Source organism: Abramis brama (assembly GCF_963993115.1).
Source record: "Abramis brama genome assembly, chromosome: 1".
In the NCBI taxonomy this organism is placed as follows: domain Eukaryota; kingdom Metazoa; phylum Chordata; class Actinopteri; order Cypriniformes; family Leuciscidae; genus Abramis; species Abramis brama.
This window is the reverse complement of record NC_139963.1, coordinates 26296384-26324114: the sequence shown is the minus strand read 5'-3', so window position 1 is coordinate 26324114 and position 27731 is coordinate 26296384. Positions and strand designations below refer to the sequence as shown.

The following is a 27731-nucleotide window of genomic DNA, read 5'->3' as shown; positions in this document are numbered from 1 at the left end:
GCGCGCGCCCTCAGTCTTCGGACGCCTATGAGGCCCAAAAGCGCGGTCTGTGTAGGTCAGCTCACTAGATTTAAACCAGTGTGCGTGTGTGTGTGTGTGTGTGTGTGTGTGTGGCGCTGACTGGCTCTAGGGAGGATGGTTAGGTAACATCCGCAGGATTGAACCGGGGAAAGTTGTTTCCTGAACTCTTGGTGCAGTTTGTTGAAGCCCGGCCCTGCTGCACTTCACACAGGAAAAGGAAGACGGATGCAGACGAATGGAAAAATATCGAAACGAAACGAAAATATCGAGACAAATGACTTGAGACCATGGAAGTGTCGGACACACCAGCATCGCGCAGTGAGGATAATGATGGTATAGTAACGTTACATGTTAAATTACAGTGTGTCGATGTAAACATTTTTGTCAGTTATTCCGTGATTTTTTAGATTAACGCTGTCTTCATGGGCTATCGGAAATTTCCTACTTCCCACTTCTGAAGTCGTCATTACGAGCTCGTCGCATTTAAATTTCGACTTGAGAGGGGAAAACTAGTATTTACGATAATTTCGATAGCACGATGGCATAAATCCGTAAGTAATGACCATTTTGAGCTCGACCTGCAAACATATCCGTTCATGTAGCTGACAAAGCTTAAATAAAGCGTACATGCCTCATTATATTTTACATATGGGTTTTACACAAATTGTGGACCGTTTTCTATTGATAAGAATAATAGCAGAAAAGCGGTGCAGCATAAATCAACAGGTGTTTACGACTAGAGTCAATATAAGAATCTTTGCCATGTGTCAGGTTTAAATCTTGAATAGGCATTGGACAAATCAAATCAAGTACTTTTAGGGTTAATCTGCTTTTGGCAAAATCCATCTTGTTAATGAAGTAACGTTAGAGCTCTTTCATGTGTGTCACTTATCTGTCACGCACCTGTTTTCATATTATGCACCTGTTTTAAACGATTCTTTAAAAATAAGACGGAGGATAAGAAAGGGAACAAGGCTACTATTTAGAAGAGTTTCAGAAGTCCTTCTGTATTGTTTCCCTGCAGAACTACAGACGCAGCTAATCGAGTGCCGAGCTCAGCTGGAACACTGGCAGGGTGTGGCGAAGATCTGTGAGCTGAGCAAACAGGAGGAGCTGCAGGATCTGCAAAAACAATGCGACCAGGAGATCCAATCCTTGCAGGAGGCTCTGAGAGGTGAGGAGTGAGAGGGAGGGAGGGATTGCATTAGTATGGTCCACCTAAGGTGTAAAGCACAAGTCTGTTTGGGGATTGTTGATTGGTTAAGTGGAGCTTCTGTATGTGTCAGAAATGCCCACAGACTGGTTTTAAAGTCAGCATGAAATGGAAGTTGTGATAGTCTTTTCTACCCTATGGTGATGTGTGTGAAGCGAGTGAAGCGATTTCTCAAACAAGAAAAAATGTAGGCCAGGACTTGATTTTATCCATCAGGAATTGATTGGATCATTGGATCCTTGTGGTTTGCTTTTGCTACTGTAAGGCTGTAAGCTTACGCTGCTATTTTTTAACCGATAATCGGAACAAAAGGCAGTTGAAAGATAACGTATATAATTCAAATATTTATCTGACTCCAATATAATTAATCTGACTCCATTAAAGTTGTTGTTATTCTTTAACCTCTTATTCTTTAAAGGTAAAAGTCTTTCTTAGAACTGATAGGAAAATGTAGGATATAACCTGAACATTGAGATAACGAAAGTAATAATCACTTTAGCTTTCAGCATAATCAGTGATAAAAGGAAAGATTCTCAAAGCCTTTAAAGCAGGCAAAGTTATTTATTAAATGACATGTTTAAATATACAGACAGTAGAATGGAACAACATACTGTATAGAAAACTTGGTTGTAACAAATAATGCACTGTCGTGCAGAAGAGGCCGTAAAAGCCTTTCTATGAGGTTACGCACCGGTGTGCGGGAGTGGCGGGGTTAAAGCCTTTCTCCCAGATCAACAGTTACCTTTCCTTCTTATACCCTGAGCAAAGCATTGTTAAACATGAGTGGAATACCAACACCAAAACCAGCCGACAGGAAACCAAAAGATGAGGCAAATGGGTGGTGATCCAGAGGGGGAGAAGAACATTAACATATTCTCCTCAATGCATGTTTAACCAATAGTACCTAGATTGTACATTAGGATACTTTAATATCTCTATTAAGTTCACCACCATTCATTTCAGTTTATAGGCTGTCAGATGAGACCAAACATGGCATAGTTAGGCTACATATTAGAACACACTAGTAAATAAACTGTATGTAGTTGAAAGCATATGTCCTGTGAAGCAAATGGTACAGGCTTGTCATTGAGGTGCAAACGACTCTGTCTCTCCCGACAGAACCATCCTGTGCCTGGAGTGTCCCAACAGTCCTCAATCAGCATATTGATGAAATCCCTGCACTAGATAGGCATTAGCATACTGTGATGAGAAAGGCCATTGTGCCACGTTTAATTCACATGTACACCTTTAAAAGGATTTCTGAAGTACTAGGGCAGTAAACAGTTCTGCCCATATTTGCTCAGCCCTACACTGCAATCTCATGTGAGTGACAGGTTGTCACTCCTTGTCACTCCACTCCTTGACTTGTTGTTGCCACCCTCACGCTAGCAAACATTGTCGAATGATTTGCAAATCAAAGTTGGGGCGTTATAGCACAACTTAGTTTGAATAAACGAGCAGACAATGATTAGCTACTTGATCGCCTAAATTAAGAAAATATAATTAATATTTGTGTAGTGTTCAATGTTGTTATCGATAGAGATACGCGGATGGGGTATTATTTCATCCGCAACCGCATCACAAAACTCATCATTTTATTTATTAAATACATGCAATTGGTTGATGAAACATTTATTATAATTAAGATACAATTTGTACAAAACGAAATTCGGCTTTCTACAAAGCAAAACTTAATGAAGTGGTAAAAATCATGTCCGACGATTTACAAAACAAAACTTCATTAAGTGGTTTATTATTGCAAATGTTTATTGCTAATGTTTAAGCCAAAGATTAAGAAGGCACGTGAATTTGACTCAGATAAATCATTTATAATAAACACAACAGTATACCATAAAAAATAAGAATTGTCAGTTTTTATGTTATGGTGTCTTTAAAGGAGTCTATAGAATTTGGAACTGTATTCTCTCAGTCTTCTGGTTTATAGTAATTCTTCATTGCGATCCAGTCAATATAATTGAAAAATGACTTAGGCTTAAATCACACAGAGCTGATATAATACATCAGAAGACTTCTGACACAAGTCATTTGGACTAGTTTTATGATATTTTTATGAAGTTACTTTAGTGTTTCACTGATAAATGACTGCATACAGGTTTGAAATAAGGGAGAGAAAATGATGAGAGTTTATTTTATTTTTTGGAGTGAACTATTACTTTACTTAATTTACTATACTTAAGTATATTACTATACTTAATTTTTTGGCCTTATTTTCTTGATGCATTTTTTTTAACGCAGAATATCAAGTGTATAGATAACAAGCCCATTCACCACTAGTTGAGACTCTGCAATATTATTGCTGTAATTAATTAAAAAAAACAAAGAAACTATTATGTACAAAAAAGTAGTAAAATAAAATACTTGACAAACAAATAAAATTAGAACCGAATATTACATAAAAACACATAATGCAAATATATCCATTAAAAATAAAAATTGGGTCACACTTTAGATTAGGGTACAATTCTCACTATTAACTATGATTTTTGCCTCAAACTCCTAATTACTGCTTATTAATAGTTAATAGGTAGTTGTTAAGTTGTTAGGTATTGGGTAGGATTAATGGATGTAGAATATTTTTATGCAGAATATGGAATTAATATGTGCTTTATAAGTACTAATAAACAGCCAATATCCAAGTAATATGTATACTAATGAACAACTAGTTAATAGTGATAATTGGACCCTAAACTAAAGTGCTACCAAAAATGTCTGATACACACACACACTATATATATATACCAAAATATGTAAATAAAAGAGGGTTCTTAGCTTAACTGTCTATGGAGTCTGCCAGTACAGTATCCAAAAAGGAACACCATACCTTATCAAAGGTCTTTAAGGAGCCTGTGAGTGAGAATCTGGTTTTCTTGAGCACCTCTTAAATCCACATATCAAGGGTAGGGGGTGTTTCCACTTTAAAATAATGAGATATCTAACTAATGAAATTGTAAAGGGTAGAGTCTTTTGCAGCAGTATCAGAATTACCTTATCTTCAATCAAAATGTGATATGAATCACTTTACTCTGCTGACGTATTTAAACCTGTTCGCTCTAAATCGGTCTCCATTCCTGAATGCAACACTTGCTTTTTACAATCCAGTTAACAACTGCATTCCTGTTGCTCAAACAGTGTAGTATGGAACTGAACTGATTCAAAATGTATAGTATACTTTGAATGTAATGTAAGTCACTTTGGATAAAAGCATCTGCCAAAATGCATAAATGTAAATGCAATCGATACAATAAAATCTCACCCTAAATTTTTTTTTTTGTTCGATAAGCCATCGCACAATTCAGAAGTCGGTTGCATTTTCCATTCCATTTGCTAACTTGAATGTCATGAAGTAGAATTTTACCCAAACAACTGGAAGCGTAATACATAATTATAATTACTCAATGTAATTAAACGTAATTATAATTCATAATTACTCAATGACTGATTCCAATTCCTTGACATCCAGTTCTTCTGTTATTTTCCCCCCTTAGAAACAGCTGCTCAGTATGAGGCCAGATTATCTGCTTTGCAGTCAGAGCGAGCACAGTGGAGGAGAGCCGTTCTGCCCCATGACACTAAGGTTAGTGTGTTTCTGTGTCCCTCTTTTTCTTTTTTTCTCTCTCTTATCCAAGGACTCAGGCTGAGACACAAGCACTGGTGTGTTTTTTGACATATTATGTCTCAAGAAGGAAACAAGTATTTTTCCCCTAGTCATATTATTGCAAACTTCTTTCACTTTCTGTATTACAGTGTCCCTCTTTCACATTCCTTACTTCTCATTGTGCATGTAGGGCAATAAGGGCACCTTAAAAAAGGGGAAGCTGGAGGGTACCTCTCCCAACAGTGAGGGAACACAGGGTGACTCCTCTCCCCCGCGAGGTTCTGACCATGAGGGCTCAGGCTCCGACTCTGATCCACTGGAACTGTTGGGAGAGACGTCAGATACAGAGACAACAGGCCTTATGATGGACTACTTCCCCCAGCATTGTGACTCTGCCTCTATGTCTTCTTTCTCTCTGGACACTCCCTCCATGCCCCGACATCTGCCTCCTCAAGAAGACACCGCCTCACTGGTGTCCACAGGAACGCTGGTGCCTGAAGCAATCTACCTGCCACCACCAGGACACAGGCTGGTCTCGCATGCTGACTGGGACAAATTGCAAGCACATGTCAGTATAATTCTAGTCTTTCAAGCAGGTTTTTTATTGCCATGGACAACTGGATCAGGACATTTTAAAACTGCTGTTACCAGGCCTGGAAATTTGCAAAATACTAAAAAGTAATGGAACGTTTTCCTAGTTACACTTGGCTCTAAAATATCTTATTAATTAGAAATTGCTCTTCATGAGTTTAGCCCTTATCCAGTAAGTTGCGAACAGTTGAAAACATCATACCATTTAAAAAGTGTAGGACATTTCTAGCCTGTTGTTTGTGCGTTAGAGATCACTCTCAACTTATTTGTTGAATATTTTGCCATGCCATTATAGCTTGTAGAGCTTCAAGAGGAGGTGACAGAGCTCCGAAAGCAGAAAGCTGATCTGGAGAGAGAACTGGATGTGCAAAGCACAGAGACACAAAAACAGGTACAGAAACTCTCAGTTCCTGTCTTTCGCCACAGATCTTTTGGCATGGACAAATTAAAAAGCACAGATATGCAAAAAAATATTTTACCATCTCTTATGTCTGGATTACATTGCACTTATGGACTGTAACTGTCTTAAATTCTCGCCTTTGTAAGATAAGGAAATGATCTGAGATACAACTTTATATAATCTACTATTGTTCAAAACTTTAGAGTCGGTAAGATTTAACTTTAGTCTATTTTAAAGTGTAATTTCTTCCTGTGATGCAAAGCTGAATCTTCAGCATCATTACTTCAGTCTTCAGTGTCACACAATCCTTTATAAATCATGATGATTTGTTGCTCAATTTCTTATTTCATGATAAAAACAGTTGTGTTGCTTAATATTTTTGTGGAAATAAAATATTTTTGATGCATAGAAAGTTCAAAAGAACAGCATTTCATTGAAATAGAAATGGTTTGTAATGTTATAAAAGTATTTACTGTCACTTTTGATCAATTTAATGTAAGGTATTAATTTTACTTAAAGTATTAGTCTTACTGACACCAAACTTTTTAATGGATGTATATAATATAATATAATATAATATACAGTGGGTATAGAAAAGAATCACCCGCCTTTAAAATAATCACATTTTGTTGCTTTGCAGCCTGAAATGAAGACAGACACAGTTTTTGTTTCATTCAGCTGTATTTACTCAGTGTAACTTATAACATTCAAGTGAAAGATATAACACCAACATATCAGAAAAAAAAATTAAAATAAAAAAACAATCACTGAGTTGGAAAAAGGATCACCCCCTTGTTTCAGTATTTTGTTGAACCACCTTTTGCTTTAATTACAGCCTTTAGTCTGTTGGGATATGTCTCTACTAACTTTGCACATCTAGACGTTGCAATATTTGACCACTCTTCTTTGCAGAAATGCTCCAGTTCAGTTAAATTTGATGGTGATCGTTTGTGGACTGCTGTCTTCAAGTCATTCCACAAATTTTCAATGGGGTTTAAGTCTGGGCTCTGACTAGGCCATGCAAGGACATTCACCTTTTTCTCCTTCAACCACTGTGTGGTCAGTTTTGCTGTGTGCTTTGGGTAATTGTCATGTTGGAAGGTAAATCTTCTTCCCATTGACAACTTTCTGGCAGAGAGCAGCAGATTTTCCTCAAGAATTTGACAGTATTTTGCCCCATCCATTTTTCCTTCTATCCTGACAAGTGCTCCAGTCCCTGCTGAAGAGAAACAACCCCATAACATGATATTACCACCTCCATGCTTTACTGTAGGAATGGTGTTATTTGGATGGTGAGCTGTATTGGATTTTCGCCAGACATATCGTTTGCCGTTGAGGCCAAATAATTCAATTTTAGTCTCATCTGACCATAACACCTTTTTCCACGTGGCCTTAGAATCTTCAAGGTGCGTTTTGGCAAAGCTCAGTCGTGACTGCATGTGGCCTTTCTTGAGGAGTGGCTTTTTTCTTGCAACCCTCCCATACAAGCCACATTTGTGGAGAATTTGTGATATTGTTGTCACATGCACACAATGACCACTCTTTGTCATGAATTCCTGCAACTGCTTCAGAGTTGCTGTAGGCCTCTTGGTAGCCTCTCTGACCAGTTTCCTCCTGGCTCTTTCATCCAGTTTGGAGCGACGTCCTGACCCAGGGAGGGTCTGTGTTGTACCAAATACCTTCCACTTCTTAATAATAGACTTCACTGTGCTTCTAGGCACTGATAAAGCCTTTGAAATGTTTTTGTATCCATCTCCTGACTTGTGCCTGTCCACAACTTTATCCCGGAGATCTTTTGACAGTGCCTTGCCACCCATAGTTGATTGTTTTCTTCAGTTGCACTACCAAGGACTGAAATGCTTCAGGAAAAGCTTGTTTCATGCTGAGCTAATCAAAATGACCACAGCTGATCACAGTTGAAAGTCAGTTGGCTTTGTGTGCTATTGAGAAGGTGATTAACTACACCTGGTTGGGTTTACAAGTCATTTTTAGGAGGGGGGTGATTCTTTTTCCAACTCAGTGATTCTGTTTTTTAATTTGTATTTTTTTTTTCTGACAAGTTGGTATTATATCTTTCACTTGGATGTTATAAGTTGTAAATACAGCTGAATAAAACAAAAATTGTTTTTGTCTGTTTTCATTTCAGGCTGCAAAGCAACAAAATGTGATTATTTTAAAGGGGGGTGATTCTTTTCTATACCCACTGTATTTTTCTAATGTGGTTTAATTTCTCTGAGCATACACCCTGATATAGCATGTCTGCAGATGATTACTTGCAAAACAAATTCTCATATATTGATATCTTTGTGTTTTTGTTTATTGCAGTTGTCATTACTTCAGTCTCAGGTGCAGACTTCTGAGGCCCTCCTTCAAGACCTACAGAAATCTTTTAGCCAGTCACAAAATGCTGTTCAGAGCAGATTGGTTAGTAGTACTGTAGGTTGACTCCATGAGCCAAAATCCTGATGAGATCACAAACTCTTTAAGAGTCTGCATGTATTTTTTTACCTAGGCAGAGCTGTCTTACTCTCAGAAGAGAGTCTGTAATGAGCTCTCCAAGTTGAAAGGTGAAGACACTGATGTGGATGAAAATAGCCTTCCGCCCCACAGTCCAACTCTAGAGGTAAGCGAGTGTGTGCAGTATGTTTACAAGCGGATTTGACGAAAGGAAGACAGAGGTCTGGAAGAATTGAATGTTGTGTGTGTATTTGTGCTTATGAGACTTTAAGTCAGTGTATATCTCTATACATAGGCAGCTCACTGTGAGGAGAGGCTTCGTATTGAAATTGTCAACCTACAGGAACAGCTGGAGACACGCACAGAGGAGAGCGGTCAGTCTATAATATATTACATTCACATTTATGCATTTGGCAGATGCTTTGATCCAAAGTGATTTACATTGCATTCAAGCTGTATAGTTTTGCACAATAAAACATGATTCATGTCTGCCAATTTGTTCTGTTTGTTGAAGCTTTTGAATGTTTTCTTTGCATTGACGCATGTGTTCTCCTCCCTCCTCCTCTCCTCATCTTTCTTGTCACATCTGCTCCTCCAGAGATTTTAGAAGGCAAGTCACATATACTTTGACTTTTATTCAGTTCTAGTGTAGATCCTAGTTGTTATTTGAGGGTAGGTGTTGATATTTTAGTGTGCCCAGTGTCAGTTTGTGATTAAAATCTCTCTCCCTCAGTCAAGCTTGCCAGCCTAACAGTAGAGACGGACCGCATACAGATCCAAAGGGAAAAGGTAATTAAATAATTCCTTCAAGATATCTTTTGACATGTCAAATCCCATTTGTTTGTACTTCAGTGTCATTGTAACCTGTGTAGGATTTCTCTATAAGTTTAGGTCCTTTGCTTTTAGTCCAACTTGGCCTACCATTTCCAGTGATATCATCGGTGTATTATTGTTGTTGTTGTTGTTGTTGTTGTATATAAAACATATATATATATATATATATATATATATATATATATATATATATATATATATATATAAATATAAATTCTAATTCTAAATATACTTTTTTTTTATAACATGATCATCTCATTATTTAATCACATTGCGAAGACTTAAGACATTTTTACACAAAATTGGATTACGAAATGGAAAAATAATCCCATTCATCCCTTATAATTGTATGCACTCACAAAGTTAAACATGTACATAATACGGCCATGTGACAACCATGTAGAATAGTGCTTTTGAAAATGTTTGTTGTATATTGCATAACTGTTTCAAAGACTATCAGTGTATATACGACGCGTTATGCCAGTATTCCAGTGAGAACGTAGCCATTATTCCATCTGTGTGTGTGCAGCTGAAGGCTGAGCTGCAGGAGTGTCGCGTGGAGGTGCAGGGTCTGCGGGTGGCGCTTGCTCACCTTCAGAAAGAGAACAAATCTCACATCCAGGAGAAGGTAGGCCTGCATCTTGGTGTGTAAAGTGTGTAAAGTATGATTGAGTTTTATTACATAGTAGTTTACATCTCTCTGTATCTTTCAGGCGGTCTTACAGCAGCAGTGTTTAGAGTATCGCAGTCAGGTGATCAGTCTGCGCACTCAGCTAGACACTAGTCAGGCTGTGCAGAAGGATTTTGTGCATCTTTCACAGTCACTGCAGGTACTGGATCAGCATGAAGTTCTTACTCTTCTAACAATGCAGTCTCTGTTGATGTATACATAAGGACGTGCTCTCACTACATGATTTCTACTCTGATTTTGCTATTGCAGACAACACTTTGATGTCTGCAACTAAAACTTTAAGCATGAGCAGTTCAGCGATGCAATTTTTGACGTGTCACATGATATTTTGTTTGAATTTATTGCTACATTCTTGTAGTTTGAGCCATGCAACAGTAATGTATCTCATTCAGTGAGAGAGCATAAGGCAGGAGGGAGCCTGAACAAAAAACAACTTTAAACTAAAATATTATTCATATATATTTTATTATTGTGTTCTGTGTATGTCTGTTTTTAAAAAATCTTTGATTAAAAATAAATGTAAAAAAAAAAAAAAGATAACCCAACATTCATATTAAATTACACATTGTGTAATATTTTTACGATTAGAAAAAATTTGCCCTCAAACAAGTAAAAATTATTTTAAACAATAATGACCTTTTGTAGTTAATTAATTTTTGACATGACTTGAATGTCCTGCTGCAATTTTTGTATTCTGACAGTCGTGTAGTGAGCTCACGAGTCTTGTATATATCCAGTTATATACTTTAGAACTGTAATTTCCTCTCTCTGCATTCTCAGGTGAAATTGGAGCAGATTCGCCAAGCAGAATCATTGAACCAAGTCAAGCAGATCCTAGGGGAGGAGATTGAAGAAGTCACTGATTTACCTGCAGATGCCACATAAAACAATAAATATAAGAACAGGTGACATTCGGAAGACCAAAAGGAAGAGACTCTGTGGGCAAAGAGGTGGTCCTCAGAAAGGGCCAAGTTGAGGTGGGCTGCCTATATTAAAAGAAATGCATTGACATTGATCGAAGACCATTCCTGCACACAGGGATTCACAATGCTTCTAATGATCTCAAACATACCGGCTAAACATGATTCCTTATCAGTCTGAACAAAATGGAATTGCTAATACTTGAATTTTGTGAAATTCTAACTACTGTCTGTACTAGACTTAATGCTACTGCAGTGTAAGTTGTATCTTGCTGGCCTAATCTTTCCTAATAGATACTGACAGACATAAATATATAATTCATTATCAGCACCTGTCACCAGCAAAAATCAAAACCAAAAACATACTGGGGATGGAGACTGGGGTCAATTGTACATTAATATTATTTTCCCCCATTATAATAAACTACTATAGATCAACCTGCCATATTTTGCTATAAGAAAATAAAATATATGTACCAAAGTAACAGTACCATTAATAAACATGTATTGAGAAAGACCCATAATATCAAATATTATTACATGTGGCTTTAATTGCTGAATATTTTTGGTGCTAATCTATTTTATTAGCTGTGTAAAAATTGTTTAAAGTAAAAGTGGGTAATGAATACAACTGTTAGAAATGAGATGCATCATTTTTACTAAAATATTTTACTATTTAATATATATTTTAAGTGTAACTAGTTTTTGACTAGATATGAATCTAATGTTTTGTGAAATTACTAGTGAAATCATGCTTATTTGTGTGATTTTAAATCTTTTAGTTCATAAAATTTTTATTCATAACTAGTGTTACAATTGTTCCCGGCCATGATGAAATCTTTTGAGTACCACCAGCAACAGTGTTAGCATATTCCTTCAGTTAACTTAAAACCAAAAGATAAAATGTATCTTACTTTACAATAAATACATTAAAACTTTAAACAGCATAAGAAAATGTAACATGTAATATTTTTATACCTCAAATGATTTTTGTGGAAACGTTCTCTCAACTTATTGTTCTCTGGCAAAGCGAAAACTCAGTATGTGCTGAAAAGGTGTCATCACTTAAATCTGCATATATTTTGTGTATTACAGTTACCCCTCACTATACTATTATCTACCCTACAATAATGAGATGTGCATTCAGTTTCTGGCCAAAGTCATTTTACTGGAAAGAGCCATCATTTCATTATGAAGTATCTGGTGCCTGAGCCAATGAGCAGTGGAAGATCAATGATATGTTAATGATATGTGATAAAACACTAAATCTGTTTGAATGGGGCTAATAAATGTTAATGTAAATGTAGCACAATGTTAGTAACAAATCTGAATGCATTAAATATGAAAAATTAAGAATAAACTAAAAGACGGTATCGGACCACGCTTGTTTTTTTTTATACACATCTTTATTTTAAGAATAGCATTTTCAGTGGAATATACTGTTCATAACAATATATATATTAAGTCTTAATACATATACATAACACTTTTTTTATTTAAATAACTTTTTTTTCCTTTGTTCAATAAGGTTTAACATTTTCTGGGTGATTTTCACTGGTTCACAGTGTTCACTTATTCACTCCTCGTGAATTTTCTGTGTTTTTCTCAGTTCTTCTTTTTCTCTTTTTCAGTCCCACTTTTTTGACACTAGATTCTCATCTTTCTCTGTTAAAGAAAATCAGTTATGTGAGACAGGATGCCATAAAGATTAGTCCACAACACTATTGTAAAGTTTGAATAATATAGGCATACATTGATTTGCAGCACATAATCCTAAATGTCTTTAAAGTCATAATTAAGTATGTAAATATTCTTTAAACTAATTGCTTTAATTGAGCAGAATCTGTACTGTTTTAACCAGACAGAACCACGTATATGAGGATGAATTTGCCATTAAGACATTAAGCATCTACAATGGTATGTATTACTATATGGAGCATTACTGTACAGTCATTCACTGATTCAGATCTGAGGAGCTCCATGAATGACAGCATAATATTTACATGTCAATCAACAAGCCAAAGAACATAGCACAATTTGTCTAAACACAAACAGACACAGGGCCGCAGGCAGGCAGAGAGGATTGTGGGATACCTTGCTTTGTTACAGGAATATGGAGGGGAACAGGATTAGGCTGGAATGAGATAAAGAGGGGTTAAATAGGGGATTGAGTGAAGAGTAATTAGGAGAAGGGTAAAGAGGAAGAATATTATCACCACTGGAAAAATGGGGTGCAGTGAAGAGGGTTTAAAAGTGATAAATATAGGAGGATACCATTTTAAAAGGGAAATTAATAAATCATCATGGGAATTTATTTGCTTATTAATATTCAATTAGTTAGTCAAGTCTTCATTACATACAGTAAGTTATTTTAACTAACATTTAGTTTTGTGTTTGTATGTTACATTTTAAATATGCTTAGAGTGTTTAGTTTAGTTTAAATATCAGTATTTAGGAACTGTTATATATTTACTGTTATAAATCTAAATTTGTCAGTATGTTTTTGTGTGTGTGTTAAATTGTTACTCACGCTCCAGGTAGTTGCGAGCAACGAACTTGAGCACCTCGTCAATGAGGATGACGGGGAAAGAAAGCTTCAGTACAACGATCCACTGCTCTAAATTGAGATGGGTTAGCTTGAAGATCATCTGTTAGAAAAAAGGCAGGGATTAGCAAATGAGAAATGACAGATGATAAAAAGCAATTGGATTTAAATAGAATGATGCAATAAACTTCAAATGTATTAAAGAAAGAAAAATATTGGCACTTTTATGGATTTGCCATTAAATCCAGCAGTGTTTGGGAAATGTAAGTGTCTATGGGCTGGGCCTAATCATGGTCTCCTGGGCACATATGTCTTTGGTCGCCCCCTAATGGCAGACCCTTTAGCCTGTTATACTGATAAACACACAAACTGAAGCAAATTTAGCTTGCTGGATGGATGCAGTACTTACAGGCAGAGGGTCCACATAGATGATCATAAAGTGCAGAGACATGGAGAGAGACATGGCTCCAACCAACCACAAATTGCTCCATGGAGGCATACGCAGCAGAGACTGATTCTCGGACAAGCTGCAAAAACATGCACCAATGTATGTTACAATCAGCAAAAAAAAAAAAAAGAAGTACATTGAGCTACTTTGTGATGTTTGGATTTGGAGTAGGTCAGTTCTGACCTGTTAAGAGCGTTGCACATCTCAATGGTGACCAGCACAGACAGAGCCATTGTCATGGGTGGAGCGGCCTCAAACACCTCGCAGTCAATGCCGGCAAAATCCTCGTTCTCAGCAGTGCACTGCATGAAGTGGGACTGGGGACAGAGAATAGGTACAGCATTATTATTTTATTGTGAAATGTATCAGGTTGTTACTGTATTGTATTGTTAGCAATTGCTTCATTCTCAACATTCAGAGACGTCAGGCAGCAACTATTGTATCCCTGTAGCCAGTGCCGCAGTACTCAAGTCCAAGACCATGTTTTTAGGAGCATTTGGAATACACTCTGATTTGAAAGAGCTGATCTCGACCTAGTCTTACTAGAAAATACGGTCTTGGACTCTGTCTTGAGTACTGCAACACTGTCTGTAGCATTATAGTTAAGATGATGCTAGACTCACCAGCTGGTAGAAGGAGACCATGGGGCCCTCGTCGCAGTAGAGGAACCACCACCCAGCAGCAGCAACAGTTGCAGCACCAACATAACCTGAGAGAAAAAGGGATTGAACAGAATATGTAATGCAATCTGAGGTAATCAGGGAAGGTACAATGGTATGAATGCATGGTGAACCTATAATGGCTCACGAATAAATCAGAAGAATGGAAAGTAGCATACCTCCAATGGCCAGGTACCTGAAGAACAGCCAGCCAGAGATGAGGGGCTCTTTGGGGGAGCGGGGAGCCTTGCCCATGATGTCCAAATCAGGTGGGTTGAAGCCCAGAGCGGTGGCAGGAAGTCCGTCAGTCACCAGGTTCACCCACAGAAGCTGAACAGGGATCAGAGCCTCAGGAAGACCAAGAGCAGCTGTCAGGAAGATACTGAAGAAGATGGAGAAAATAAATAAGGTTTAGAATCAACCTATGCCTGATTTCAGAAGGTAAATAGACGTGTGTGTGTGTGAGCGAGAGGCTGTCACCCACCAGACGACCTCACCGACGTTAGAGGAGATGAGGTAGCGGATAAACTGCTTCATGTTGTTGTAAATGGCTCTGCCCTCCTCAACAGCAGCCACAATGCTGGAGAAGTTGTCGTCGGCCAGGACCATCTCAGAGGCTGACTTGGCAACAGCGGTGCCAGAGCCCATGGCAATGCCAATCTCTGCCTTCTTTAGGGCAGGAGCATCATTCACACCATCACCAGTCTAGAGTATGTATAATGGGGGTAATGGAATATTAAAAAGGTAAGACTTCATTTTATAGTAAAAAACACAAGCATGTTAAGTTTAGTGGATTCTAAACTACTATGCAGTCCACTTCAACTTAAAGGAGCGACATTTTCTGACCAAGTGACCAAGATCCTGTCTGGTCAAAGATGGTCTTTTGTCCCATTTAATTTGCTCCATTCAGTTCACTTACCATGGCAGTGATCTCATCAAAGCCTTGAAGGAACTCAACGATCTTGCTCTTGTGAGAGGGCTCGACACGGGCATAACAGCAAGCCTTACGCACAGCCTCTCTCTGCTGGGCCAGTGGAAGGTCATCAAACTCACGGCCAGTGAAAGCACGTCCTGTCACATCCTCATCATCAGTGAAGATGCCAATACGGCGGCAGATAGCCACAGCGGTACCCTTGTTATCTCCTGGAAACGAGAAAAGTTGAGAAGTATTATGATATTTTCTGGATTACTGCATTAATATTAACCTTTTCTTTTTTCAAATGTTCTGGGCCAAGTATAAGTGAAGTATCATTGTGGGAGATTAAATGATAATTTCTGCTAACTTGTGAAGTTAACATCACAAGCAAGTTTACTGTTGTGCACAATATGATCACCCGTTTTATTTATTTTTTCAGGAATAGTTTTTAAAAAAAGAGGCAAAGCAGGATTAATCGTTGTGTCACAGAGCAACAAACAGACTGACAGTCTGCCTAGAATGACATGTTCCAGTGCTGTTTTGAAAATTTAACATGGTTTACCTGTGATCATGATCACACGGATGCCAGCAGCCCTGCACAGCTCAATGGATCCAACAACCTCTTTACGAGGAGGATCCAACATACCAACACAACCCACAAAGGTGAGATCAGTCTGTGAGGAAAGCAAAACAAAGAAGAAGAAAAAGGCAGGGTTAAATCATGTTAGATGGAATATTTGGCCATGTTTATCTCTCTTTAACAAAAATACCTCATATTCAGCAAACTTGGTAGAGTCCTCCAGGTTCATTTCCTCCCGTCTCAGAGGGTTGTCACGGGTTGCCAGAGCCAGGCAACGCAGGGTATCACGGCCAGTACCCCATTCCTTGATCACAGCCATGATCTTATCCTTAACTGGACCAGTCAGGGGCACACGGGTGGTGCCAACACGCACATAGGCACATCTCTCAATCACACCCTCAGGAGCACCCTACAACAATAACGGTTTTGTGTTTTAGATTCTTTTTAATGTATTTATTTTTACTAGTTAATTTTAAGGATCGGTCTTACCTTGACAAACATCTTGTTTCCAACAGGGGCCTTGGAGGCCTTTGCAGGGGAGCAATAGGCAGACATGGACTTTCTGTCACGGGAGAACTCAAGAGTAAAGTCCTTCTTCATAAGCTGTTTGATCACCTAGGAAACCAAGAGCAGCAAACTACATAGATATAATGACTGATATGGAATTTAAAATTCAATCTTTCCACATGTGATTTAACAGTCGCACATCTCAATCCATTACAAAAATCCAGCCATAAACTCAAGTGTGTAGAAATAAATACTACTATCATAACTCTCCTTGAGATATTTCAGTCATGAAAACAGGACTAAAGATTTCAACTTAGAACTGAAATATATTCAGACACAATACAGCTGTCCAAAATGAACTTCATGGGCTCAGAAGAGACTGAGATACTTACAGTGCAGCATGTATTGGCTCTCTCAACCTTGGACAGACCACGGACGTCAGTGTTGAACACGTTCATCTTTTCAACCAGGCAGCACAGGGCAGTCTCTGTAGCCTCACCCACTTTCTCATAGATTCCTTTAGACTGTAAAACAAAGAGAGTGAGAGTAAAACTCTGTTATTGCTCCACAACTGGAATAACAGAGATGAGATTGAGATAGAATAAAGGTTTGTTTACCTCATTGAAGTCCAGAGAAGAGTCATTGCACAAGGCGCAGATGGTTGCCAGCTCAACAAGGCCATCGTACTGGCCACACTTTACAGGACTCCCACCCCTAGTACTGCAAGGTGAAGAAAGAAGAATGGTGAGTCTGTGTGTGCTTGTGTGTGACGTGAGTGTCACTTAATAAATATAAAATCACTCACACTTCTCCCTCTGGTGTGTACTTGGATCCAGAAATGTCATACTGGTCAAGAGCCACAGATTCACCTTCCACCTTATCAACGATGAACATCTAAATACAAAGAGAATGAAGCTTAAAACGGTGTGTAAAGGAGAAGGATTTTCTGGTTGTATCGAGATGACTGGTGTATTAGTGAATGCTTTTGGAGTTAGATTCTCACAAACCTTTGTAACACACATCTGGTTGGTGGTGAGTGTGCCAGTCTTGTCTGAGCAAATGACAGATGTGCAGCCCAGAGTCTCTACAGAGGGAAGAGAGCGGACGATGGCATTCTTCTTAGCCATGCGTCGGGTTCCCAGAGCCAAGCAGGTAGTGATGACAGCAGGCAGACCTGCTCGGAAAAGAAGAGAGTTAAATACTTTCTGTTGGATTTGCTCAACTTACAAAGTCTGCATTGAAAAGAGGAGTCGTGAATCTTGTCTGCATTTTACTCTTGATTTCACACTGATTTGTTTCATGACTCCTGTATTCTCACCTTCGGGGATGGCGGCTACGGCAAGAGCCACAGCGATCTTGAAGTAGTAGACAGCACCACGGATCCAGGAGCCGCCGTGGACTGGGTCGTTGAAGTGGCCAATGTTGATGAGCCAGACAGCCACACAGATGAGGGAGATGACTTTGGAGAGCTGCTCACCAAACTCATCCAGCTTCTGCTGCAAGGGGGTCTTCTCCTGCTCAGTGGCAGCCATCTGATCACGGATCTTACCGATCTCAGTTGAGACACCGGTGGCAACCACAACTCCGACAGCCTTGCCAGCAGCGATGTTAGTGCCCTGGAACAATGAGAGGGAGAAGATGTTTCAGGGCTAGTGCTGGAGAAAGAAGAGAACAGTAACAAAAGGCTGAAGGAAGGGAAACTCACAGAGAAAAGCATGTTCTTCTTGTCCTGGTTGACAGCCCTGGGGTCAGGAACAGACTCTGTGTGTTTAATCACACTTACAGACTCACCTGAGAATAAAGGGATAAAGGAGGTCAGAGAAGGCCAAAGAAGTATGTGTATTTTTGTGTGTATTGGGAGGCCAGATATTGTATATCAGAGACTAACCAGTGAGGATAGATTGGTCCACACGCAGAGTTGTGGAGCGGATGGCGGTGATTCTGATATCAGCAGGGACTTTGTCACCAACTACACAGGAAAAAGTTAAGAATTGAGAGAATGCATATATGAAGAACAATACATGTTCAAAACTAATACTAACAAAGTATAGCAAGGCTCTCGAGTGTTAGGAGTTAAGGTGTCTCATCAGTCCTATTCTTGATTTGATATGTTTTCTTTCAATATTTCCAATTATTTTATCATAAAAGTTTCTAAAATTATGTATATTCAAAGCTTCTCTAGAATATCAATCTGATTAATGGTTTGGCAATGATTTATATATTTTTTTCTAGTCCAGTCTAGGTTGTCCAATCCTGTTCTTGGAGGTCCACCTTCTTATAGAATTTAGCTCCAACCCTACTAAAACACACATGAACCATCTAACCAAGGTTAGTAGGATTAATGAAATATCCAAGCAGATATGTTGGAGCAAAATTTTGCAGGAAAATGACCCACCAGAAGCAGGATTGGCCCCTAATCTAGTCTAAAGATGTGACTGTCAATAATGTTTGCAGATCTTTTGGTGAAAGATTAGAGATCAAAAAGGAGGATCTGATCAAGGGACAATTGAATGAAAAAGAAAAGCAAGGGCAAGTTGACCTTCATAATGGTGTAAACAAGAGGCCTGGAGAGAAAAATGAGTGATGAGGAAGGAACAGGTGGAAGAGGGAAAGAGAAGGGGCTAGGGATCGAGAGAGGGCAAGTAGAGGAACAGGTGCTGGGATGTATTTATATACAGGCCTTTTCTTTGCTCGTGCTCTCGTGGGTTCTTTCAGCCTTTTCTGATCCCATTACTCTATATGCTTCCTCCCGCTGTCACACACACCCCTTAATTGCCTTAAAAGGATGCTCACACTTTCTCAAGGGCATGAATCCCATATAGTCCTGTCCCCTCTACACATGTCTCATGTCTCATTACTTGACAGTGTAACAGTTGGCTTGAAGGTGTTGCTTACTCTGCATTTCCATTTTCAGACGCTTGTGCTATTCTGATGTGTGTGAGGATTATGGGATCGTTCTGTTCTACCGATGCTCTGCTGTCAGATGCTCAGATCCATTGGTATACCTGACACTTCCACAATGTCTCCAGGAACGATCTCTCTGGCTTTGATCATCTGTACGCTCTTTCTGTCAGCGCGGTAGACTTTGCCCATTTCTGGCTCATACTCCTTTAGAGCCTCAATTGCACTCTCTGCATTGCGCTCCTGTAAAAACAAACATCTAGATCAGCTCCTGTTCCCCTTAGGATTTTACACCTTGACAGCCCTATCCTTCCAAGGGTGTTGATACTATACTTTCTAAATTACTATTGTGCCAGCCCCATGGACCCTTGATGAAATCTGACCAGCCTCTAGTATTTTTACCATTGTCGTAATTTGTGTTCCTGAGGCCACTAGGGTAAATACGGCTGTGCCTTTAACCTGTGATGTAATTTACACCACTTTGAGTTCTTCAGTTTTGGGCTCTTAAGTTTCTCTTGAATTGTATGAATTTTATTGTATTAGATCACAAAATATCAAACCGAATGGCATCTCATTGAAAATGTCTAAAAGTAAAGATTATTTGTAAAGTAAAGTAGATTATTTTATTTCTTAAAAAAAAAAATATATATATATATATATAATATAGAATTTATTTATTTTTATTATTTATTTGTTTATTTTGTTTTGAGGCTGCCTTCAGTGTCCAAATACTTTTTGGGGCCACTGTATTGGGAATGTAGAATTGATGTGCATATTCACCTGCCATACTCCAACCACAGCATTGGCGATAAGGATGAGGAGAATGACCAAAGGCTCGACAAAGGCAGTGACGGTTTCCTCACCTTCCTCAAACAAGGCCAGTACCTGATGAACAGAGAGAGAGAGCTGGAGTGTGAGAGAGACATCAAAGATTCATTCGAGAGGTAGAAAAGAAATAGATTAAAGATCTAATATTTGTGCACCTCATTAGAGTCTTAATTAAAGAACCAGTGGGTGTATGTGAAATTGTGAATGAGTGTGTGCATGCATACCCTCTGAAAGCCCCCCCACCACCACCATCACCACACACACACACACTTACACTTACACTTCATCTGAACATTGAGTTATGGTTGAAGTGTACAGCTGATCCTCTTCCAGTAACTCTCACATGTGTGCATGCTTTACTCGATTTACGGCACGATAGCACCTGCTGTCTGTCTTTCTCTTCTTCACCTTTACAGTCTTTCTACTGAACTGCCTTTCATTCCTTCCATCTTTGACCCTTGTGGGTGGATACAGTTTCTTGGACTGGCTTAAGACCACCTTAAAATAACACTCTTCCTCTCTCTGTCTTAATCGCTCACTCTTTTCTCTTTTTCTCTCCTTTATTTCTCTGTCCTTGCTTCTCTTCAAAGCTTCTTTCCTGGCCTTCTAAGGCCATAATGACAGCTGTGATGTCACGGGCCTGAACAAAACAGCAGAACTAATGCTGCCTGCTTCGTTTATTCCAAAACAGATTTGGAAGAAAGAAAGAAAGAAATGCAGTTTTATGTGCCGACACTGTTTCATTATCAGTATGGAATGTACTCAAATTTCAACAGCAAGGGCATATGCGCATCTGGGACTAAAGATGCCTCATGCTAGCGGTGTTGTTTTATGCAACCATAAGGGTTCCATACTACCCGGCACAGATAAACAGCTGGATTATGGTCTACCCATTATATACACACATATATAAGACACAGGGCTGAAGGGTTACCATTTAACTTGATTGACAGGAACGGATGGGAATGTGGGAAATGTGTCTCTGTCCTTCTCATGTACATTATTAATCATCGTCTGCACCCATAAATTAAAGCCTGTGTAGTCATTAAAATGTTACAGCTCTGTGACTTTAGACTTAACCCAGGTCAGCATAACCCAGGCTATGAAATTACTGAATTACTGACGCACTACCTGTGGAAAGTGAGGTTTCTGAAGATTTAGACTACATTATGATGCCATGCGGTTTCTATTTACTTACAAAAGAGATGCAGGCAGCCAACAGCAGGATCCTGACCAAGAGATCTTCAAACTGCTCAACCACCAGCTCCCAGATGGTCTTGCCTGAGAGAGAAGGTAGGTAGATAGATGCATATGATAGACAGACAGTATGCGTAAAATACAGACATGCCGTCAATTCCAGGTCTAGGTCTTGTCATATAAAGCTATAAAAACAGTAAACGAAAAACTTACCTTCTTCAGCGGGCAGCTCTGTGATTGGTTGATTTAGTCCAGTCGACAAGATGAATGGAGGAGGTGGTCAAAACAGAACCATTAGAATTAGACATTAATATATTTCCCATCAACAATCACCACAACATAGCATATTAAATAATTGTATAATATGGTTCATTCTGAAATTAGATCGCACAAATAAAACTATTCAATTAGTAGTCTAGCAATTTGTCCTTCTGTTTGACCTTCTACTGAAGTCCCTGTAGGCTTAAAATGGTTCCTGTGTTTCAGCTGTCACTTTTTTCTTTCTTTGTCTTTCTAATCTTGCTTTTGCAACTTAATGTTATTGTGCAGCATGGATCAGTGCATCTGTTCAGGGTTATTTCGCCTTTGGCTGAGAGCTCTAATTTCTTCTAAATGCAGCATGTTCTGGTAAGAAAACACTTCTGGAGATGCATGTGTTCTGTCAGTTTTGAATGCGTTTGAATAAGTCTTAAGATACAGTGTAACTCATTCATCTTGTCTGATGCCTGTTCACAACTAACTAATCACAACTAATCATTCTACACAAAACACATTTTTAATACTAAGTTGGGAATTCTTGCTTCAAAATTGCTTGTTCTGTCAATTCACTCCAACTTTGTTTCATTGTAATCAAACATCCATTCATATTTTAAGAAGCCTCCATCCACTTGTCCATGCTTTCCTCACCGTTGAATCCAAACTTTTCTTGGTTTTTCTTGACCTGATCTAGAGCGAGGCCTGTGCTCTCGCTCACGCCGAAGTAGGCCAGGCATTCTGCTGTTTCCTTGGTGTGTGCGTTCTCCATCCTGTCTGCTCAAAGGGGAGACTTCACAAAAACAATACAAGATGTAGGTAAGTTGGATTTCCACTCAGAAAAATTTAGAAATGTCCGGTTTTAACACTTTTTACAGGTCACTGAGAAACTAATAAATCCCTTAATTATAAAAAAAAAAAAGAAAAGAAAAAAGATTGAGAGAGTACGCACCAACACTTTTTAAAGTGTAGGATAGGGACAAAACAGATGGCCCCTTGATTTCTCACTCCCCTCTCTCTTTCTCTCTCTGCTCTCCTTCCTCTGGAGCGCAGGGCTGACAGAAAGTGCAAACTTCCACTCATCTCCGTAGAGTTTTATAAAGACACCAGGCAAACCATCGCCCAGGTCACACCCAGAGGAGGCCCCCTATTGGCTGAGACAATACAAATATGGTGGGGAAGGGGCAAGGCCTTGGGAAAAGAGATGAAGAGATGTGATTGGAGCAATTGGGTGACAACTGCAGCGGGTGTGAGCAGCCTTGAAAGCGGGGTTAAAATTGGGGTCTGTTTTTGGAACATGCACCAACAGGGGAATGGAGACGGTGAATGGGGAATTGTGGTGTTGGGACTTTGGTGGGGAGGGTCAGATGAATGATAGCTCAAATGATTTTGGGATGTTGATATGCATGACCAAGGACTTGGATTTTTGTGGGGATTAAAAACTTGCAGGGCTTTGTTATAATTATGTGGTACAATTATGCGGTACGGGATTAAAATATCTATCCATTCTATAAGAACTATAATGTGAGGGTACGTTTGAAAATGTATGAAGACTGTCAGGTCTCCATCCTCAGAGAGGATTAGCACCTGGGGTGGAAAAAGTGAGTGAGGGTAAAGCAGCACTTCAGACATGGCAAGTGTGCTGTAAAACAGTCTGAGGAGGGATTAATTAGCAAGAGTGCATAAAGAGGGAAAGAAAGAGGGGGGGAAAGTAGGAAGAAGGGCCGTTAAGGTACAAATGAGGGCTCTATGTTTATAATCTTTTATCTTGTTGACAGATAGTTTGGATGAATAGACAGAGATGGATGACTGGTTAAATAGTTTTTGTCAAACCAAAGCAGCAACAGGAAGAAACCACCATGTGATTTTAGCCAGAGGTGGACGAAGTACACAACTTCCTTACTTGAGTGAAAGTATAGCTACTGGTCAAATATTACTCCGTTACAAGTAAAAGTTGTAAAGACCGATTTTTACTTAAGTAAAAGTACAGAAGTACTCGTTTTTAAAAGTACTTAAGTATCAAAAGTAAAAAGTAAATGTCAATGCATTGTTTTATTATTGTTGCATTGTTGTATGTAATACTTACAGTACCGTATGCCTCTGAATCTATGCCTGCATACCCTCATATCAATATCAAATTTATTTCTAGAACTCAGTTCCAGTAGTGGGATTGAATATGAGATTGAATAAGTCACTCAATAACGTCCACAATGGTTTCCGACACCCAAATGGCTGTTCCCTCAAATAGTGCCCTTTTTAAAGTTTTTTGGCTTTTAGTATGAATATGTTAGCCTTACTGTTATCTATAAGCTAGTGTGCTCCAAAAAAGTGACAAAATCTGCATTTAGAAAACCAAACCCAGTGTTGAAAATGAAAATCAGGTTTATGTCAGAATCCAATGTCAGATTGACGTTGATCTCCAACGTTGAACAGACGTTGTATTGTGGTTGAAAATGAAAATCGGGTTGACGTCAGAAACCAACATCAGTCGGGTTCTGACGTCAACCCGACTTTTATTTTCAATCAATATCCAACGTCAATCTGACGTCGGGTTCCGACTTTCATGCAAATGCAACCCCTGCAACCAAAATCATCCACTGACTGATGTTACTTTCTACTCAAGGACCTTGACAGATTTGTAGTGGAGTAAAAGTATAATATTTGTCTTTCATATGTAGTGAAGTTAAAGTAAAAAGTTTCCAGAAAAAATAATACTCAAGTAAAGTACAGATACTCAAAAAGTGTACTTAAGTACAGTACTCAAGTAAATGTACTTTGTTACTGTCCACCTCTGATTTTACCCATTTAATGCCAATTCTTTATCTTTTCTTCTTTTTTAAACTTTCTTTCTTTTTTTTTAAATGCAATGCTTTCAATTAAAAGCTGATAATTGAGGTGCAATGGATAAAGTAGGACAAACAAGTTTTTGCATTTAATATTTCTTCTTTTTCCACTGTACTGTGTAATGGAGATCTTTAGTTGTTTAAAATGATATTGTGTGAGTGGGTTAAGACATTTGGCATCATCATTTTTAACAACATAAAATGATAAATGATGGTCATTTCAATCAAGTCGCAGGCTTGCAGATCATTTGCTTTAGAGTGGGTTCACTCTGTCATTCTAATGTCAGCTGAAACTAAATCCATTACATGGACAACATGACATGATCCATTTTAAAAATTCTCAGTGTTTAGTATATTCACTTTTTTTGGCTACATTATTTGCAAAGGTCTAGTAATGCACAGTCAAGTCAAGTCAAGTCAATTCAAGTCTCCTTAATTTATATAGCGCTTTTCACAATACAGATTCCTTCAAAGCAGCTTCACAGTGATAACAGGAAAATAATGAAACAAAGTTTGTTTCGTCTGTACAGCAGATCTAGAAGAAAATAGTGTCATAGTCCAAGTTCATTGATGGTTCATTTCTATTGTAAAAAAGTTATTCATTTAGTTAATTTATCTATACAGCCGCTCTGGAGAAAACAGTGATGTAATCGTCCAGCTCAGTTCAGTTTTCATACAGTGGTGTCAATGCAGGCAGATCAATAATATTGCTGAATATTAAGTGTCTCCAACTAAGCAAGCCAAAAGCCAAAGGTGACAGTGGCAAGGAACCAAAACTCCATCAGGTGACAGAATGGAGAAAAAAGCAGGTTCAGTCGAGGGGCCAGTTCTCCTCTGGCCAATGAACCAACAGTGTACAGTATGATTATGATTCAGGCAGCATTACAGGTCAGAAGTCAGATTGGATCAGGACGTTTAGAATATTCAGAATATATAAGTCTTATCATATGTTTTGGCACTTGGTCATGCAGTCCCAATGTGCATTACACATACAAGCACACCAGAGCATTATAAGACTGTCAGAATGGTAAGTAAATGTCTTATGTATGTTTTATTATAAACAATACAATGGCTGATCATTTATGATAATGTTTTCATTCGTCATCTATTTACTTTTTTCACACTTTATATGCTATTTGACAAACAGTCTCTATCACTCATTCCCTTATTTTCAAGACATCACACTTTATAGAACACACCACTATCTGTGTTGTTGTTTTTAATTAAGACTATAACAGTTAAAGTATAGTCTTCGTAAACTAAAAAATAAAAATAAATAGTAGATAGAAAAACTTAGTTGCCAAGACAATATTTTTAATTTTCTAAGTTTAAGTACTAAAATTAATAAAACTAAATATACTGAAATAAATATGAATTATAGCTAAATAAAAAAAAGAATAATATGACAAAATATCACAAAAAATACTAAACCTTAAACTAAAATGAAACTGAAAATACAAAAATAAACATTAAATATTACAAAAGTAATACTGTCCACAATAAAATGTTTTATTTAACAGTATGTTCATGCTGGTCTACAATGCTCAGTATAGTCTCTGAAAACCATTCATTGCCTCTCCCCACTGAAATGTTTGCGTGAAGACTTGTTCTCCTACTTCAGCTATTGTTAAGTAGGTGTTACAGTGGAACTAGACACTCTTGTCTGTGTCGGTGGGGGCTGATGGTTCTTTTGGTACTTGTGTAACTGTAGATTGAGTTGCAGTTGTGTGTGTCCTGTATAAATAGATCTGAGTGATGTGGACCAGCAGCAGCTCAACCCAATTGTTGGATTTTTTGCTCCAGCCACAGCTCCAGTGCTGCTGAAGAAACGGAGAGCATAATTTAGCCATTCTTAGCCCGTGTTAATGTTGAAGTTCACACACAGGTCTCATGCATCCTGTTTTGTTTCATTTGTCTTTCTCCTGTTATTTCACTCTCTTGAAAGTACTTTAAATATTTTTCACTGACTCTCTGTGACTTTTCAACTCTGACCCCTTGCTCCCTTTCTGACCCTGGCCCCATCAGGTGTGCTTGTGTGTCATGATTCTGACGTGCCTCCCTGTCTCCCACAGAATGTGTCCCGATGCTGCTGGCGTGTCTGTGCTCATGTTGCAGCATGTTTCACATAGCTGAAAAAAAAAAAAAAATTATCATTCAGAGTCATTGGACTTGTGGATTTTCTTATATTCAAAATTACAAAATAATTTGTATATAAAGATTTATAATATACCCTGACCCTGATTTATGAAGGATATAAGTAATTTTTGACAACTAAATTAAATATTTTGGGGGATAAAACAGTGCCATTATATATATATATATATATATATATATATATATATATATACTGAAAAAAATGATTCGTTGAATTTAATAAAAAATGTTATGGTAAGTGGTTGCACACAATTGATTTTAGCTAGGCTACATTTAAACAAATGCATTACGTTGAAATTGATTAGGTTCAACTTAATGCATTTGTTTAAATGTAGCTAAAATCAATTGTGTGCAACCACTTACCATACATTTTTTTATTAAATTCAACGAATCGTTTTTTACAGTGTGTGTGTGTGTGTGTGTGTGTGTGTAAAATATTTATGAAATATCATTACACGTTATCAGTAAGCCAGCTGCTAGGTGTGAAAGATAGCAGTGCACAAAATGGCAAAGCACTTGGACTTTAAGAACAGGAAGTTTTCATTCAGTGCTTATAGCAGGACATATGATGTTTAACTGGAAAGAGTCAGTTCACTTTTCAAGAGAGTTCAGTTCGAAAGATTTAAGAAATAAGTTCCCTGGTTTTATGGTTATATTTATCCTTCTGTAACACTGTCATTGTGTATGTGTCTTCCTTTTTAGGTCTACACTTGCCCTGCGGAACATACAGAGACGCTGCTGATGACAGGAAGACGGATCAAGGGAAAGAGAAGAGGGACTCAGGAAAGCCAAGATGCAGGGATGAATTGAAAGTTAAATATATACAGTGGCGAGTGAGAGGAGTGAATGGAGATAGCGAAACCAGTATGAAGAAAAAGGTCAGGAGTGAAAGAGTAAAAAATGTGCACTTGAGGAATCAGAGAAAGTAATAATGGGGAAAATAAGGGGGAACAACAGCTTGGGAAGATCTGACAGTCGTTTCAGCTGTTATAGCTTTAGTTAACTGCCACTGACAAATTCCTTAAGTGATTAATGTGGCCTTTCTTTCTCATTCACTTTTTTAAATCATAAATGAACATGAATATTGTAAAAAAAAAATAAAGGTTATTTATTGGCATCATTGGTTCCATAAAGAACCTTTAACATCCATGGAACCTT

At 38.3% G+C, this 27731-nt stretch overlaps 2 protein-coding genes across 4 annotated transcripts; one reads left to right on the top strand and one right to left on the bottom strand.

The window, feature by feature from the left end:
• Window positions 1-80: 80 nt before the first annotated feature.
• Window positions 81-12116, top strand: rabep2 (rabaptin, RAB GTPase binding effector protein 2). 2 transcript variants are annotated; one of them, XM_084114470.1, is made up of 12 exons: window positions 84-354; window positions 1046-1195; window positions 4741-4829; window positions 5041-5418; window positions 5737-5832; window positions 8167-8265; window positions 8354-8464; window positions 8594-8672; window positions 9032-9087; window positions 9662-9760; window positions 9846-9962; window positions 10604-12116. In XM_084114470.1, the coding sequence occupies exons 1-12, from the start codon at window positions 309-311 to the stop codon at window positions 10706-10708; spliced, it is 1425 nt and encodes a 474-aa protein (XP_083970596.1). In that variant the 5' UTR covers window positions 84-308; the 3' UTR covers window positions 10709-12116. The 2 variants fall into 2 exon arrangements, 1 of the variants encoding a protein (XP_083970596.1); XR_014606213.1 differs by lacking the exons at window positions 9846-9962; window positions 10604-12116 and having other exon boundaries at window positions 81-354; window positions 8813-9087.
• Window positions 12117-12144: 28 nt separating this feature from the next.
• Window positions 12145-22656, bottom strand: atp2a1 (ATPase sarcoplasmic/endoplasmic reticulum Ca2+ transporting 1). Of its 2 annotated transcripts, XM_084114438.1 has the most exons (25): window positions 22529-22656; window positions 22231-22369; window positions 21538-21555; window positions 21326-21408; window positions 20080-20184; window positions 19404-19542; window positions 18287-18367; window positions 18104-18189; window positions 17717-18014; window positions 17406-17572; window positions 17204-17292; window positions 17016-17118; window positions 16791-16922; window positions 16381-16506; window positions 16082-16300; window positions 15874-15985; window positions 15315-15538; window positions 14880-15100; window positions 14575-14777; window positions 14360-14445; window positions 13920-14053; window positions 13698-13815; window positions 13274-13391; window positions 12838-12877; window positions 12145-12408 (listed from the first exon to the last, which is right to left on the bottom strand). In XM_084114438.1, exons 2-24 carry the CDS (start codon window positions 22346-22348, stop codon window positions 12873-12875), a joined length of 2985 nt encoding a protein of 994 aa, XP_083970564.1. In that variant the 5' UTR covers window positions 22349-22369; window positions 22529-22656; the 3' UTR covers window positions 12145-12408; window positions 12838-12872. The 2 variants fall into 2 exon arrangements, with proteins under 2 accessions (XP_083970564.1, XP_083970563.1); XM_084114437.1 differs by lacking the exon at window positions 12838-12877 and having other exon boundaries at window positions 22529-22654.
• Window positions 22657-27731: the final 5075 nt, after the last annotated feature.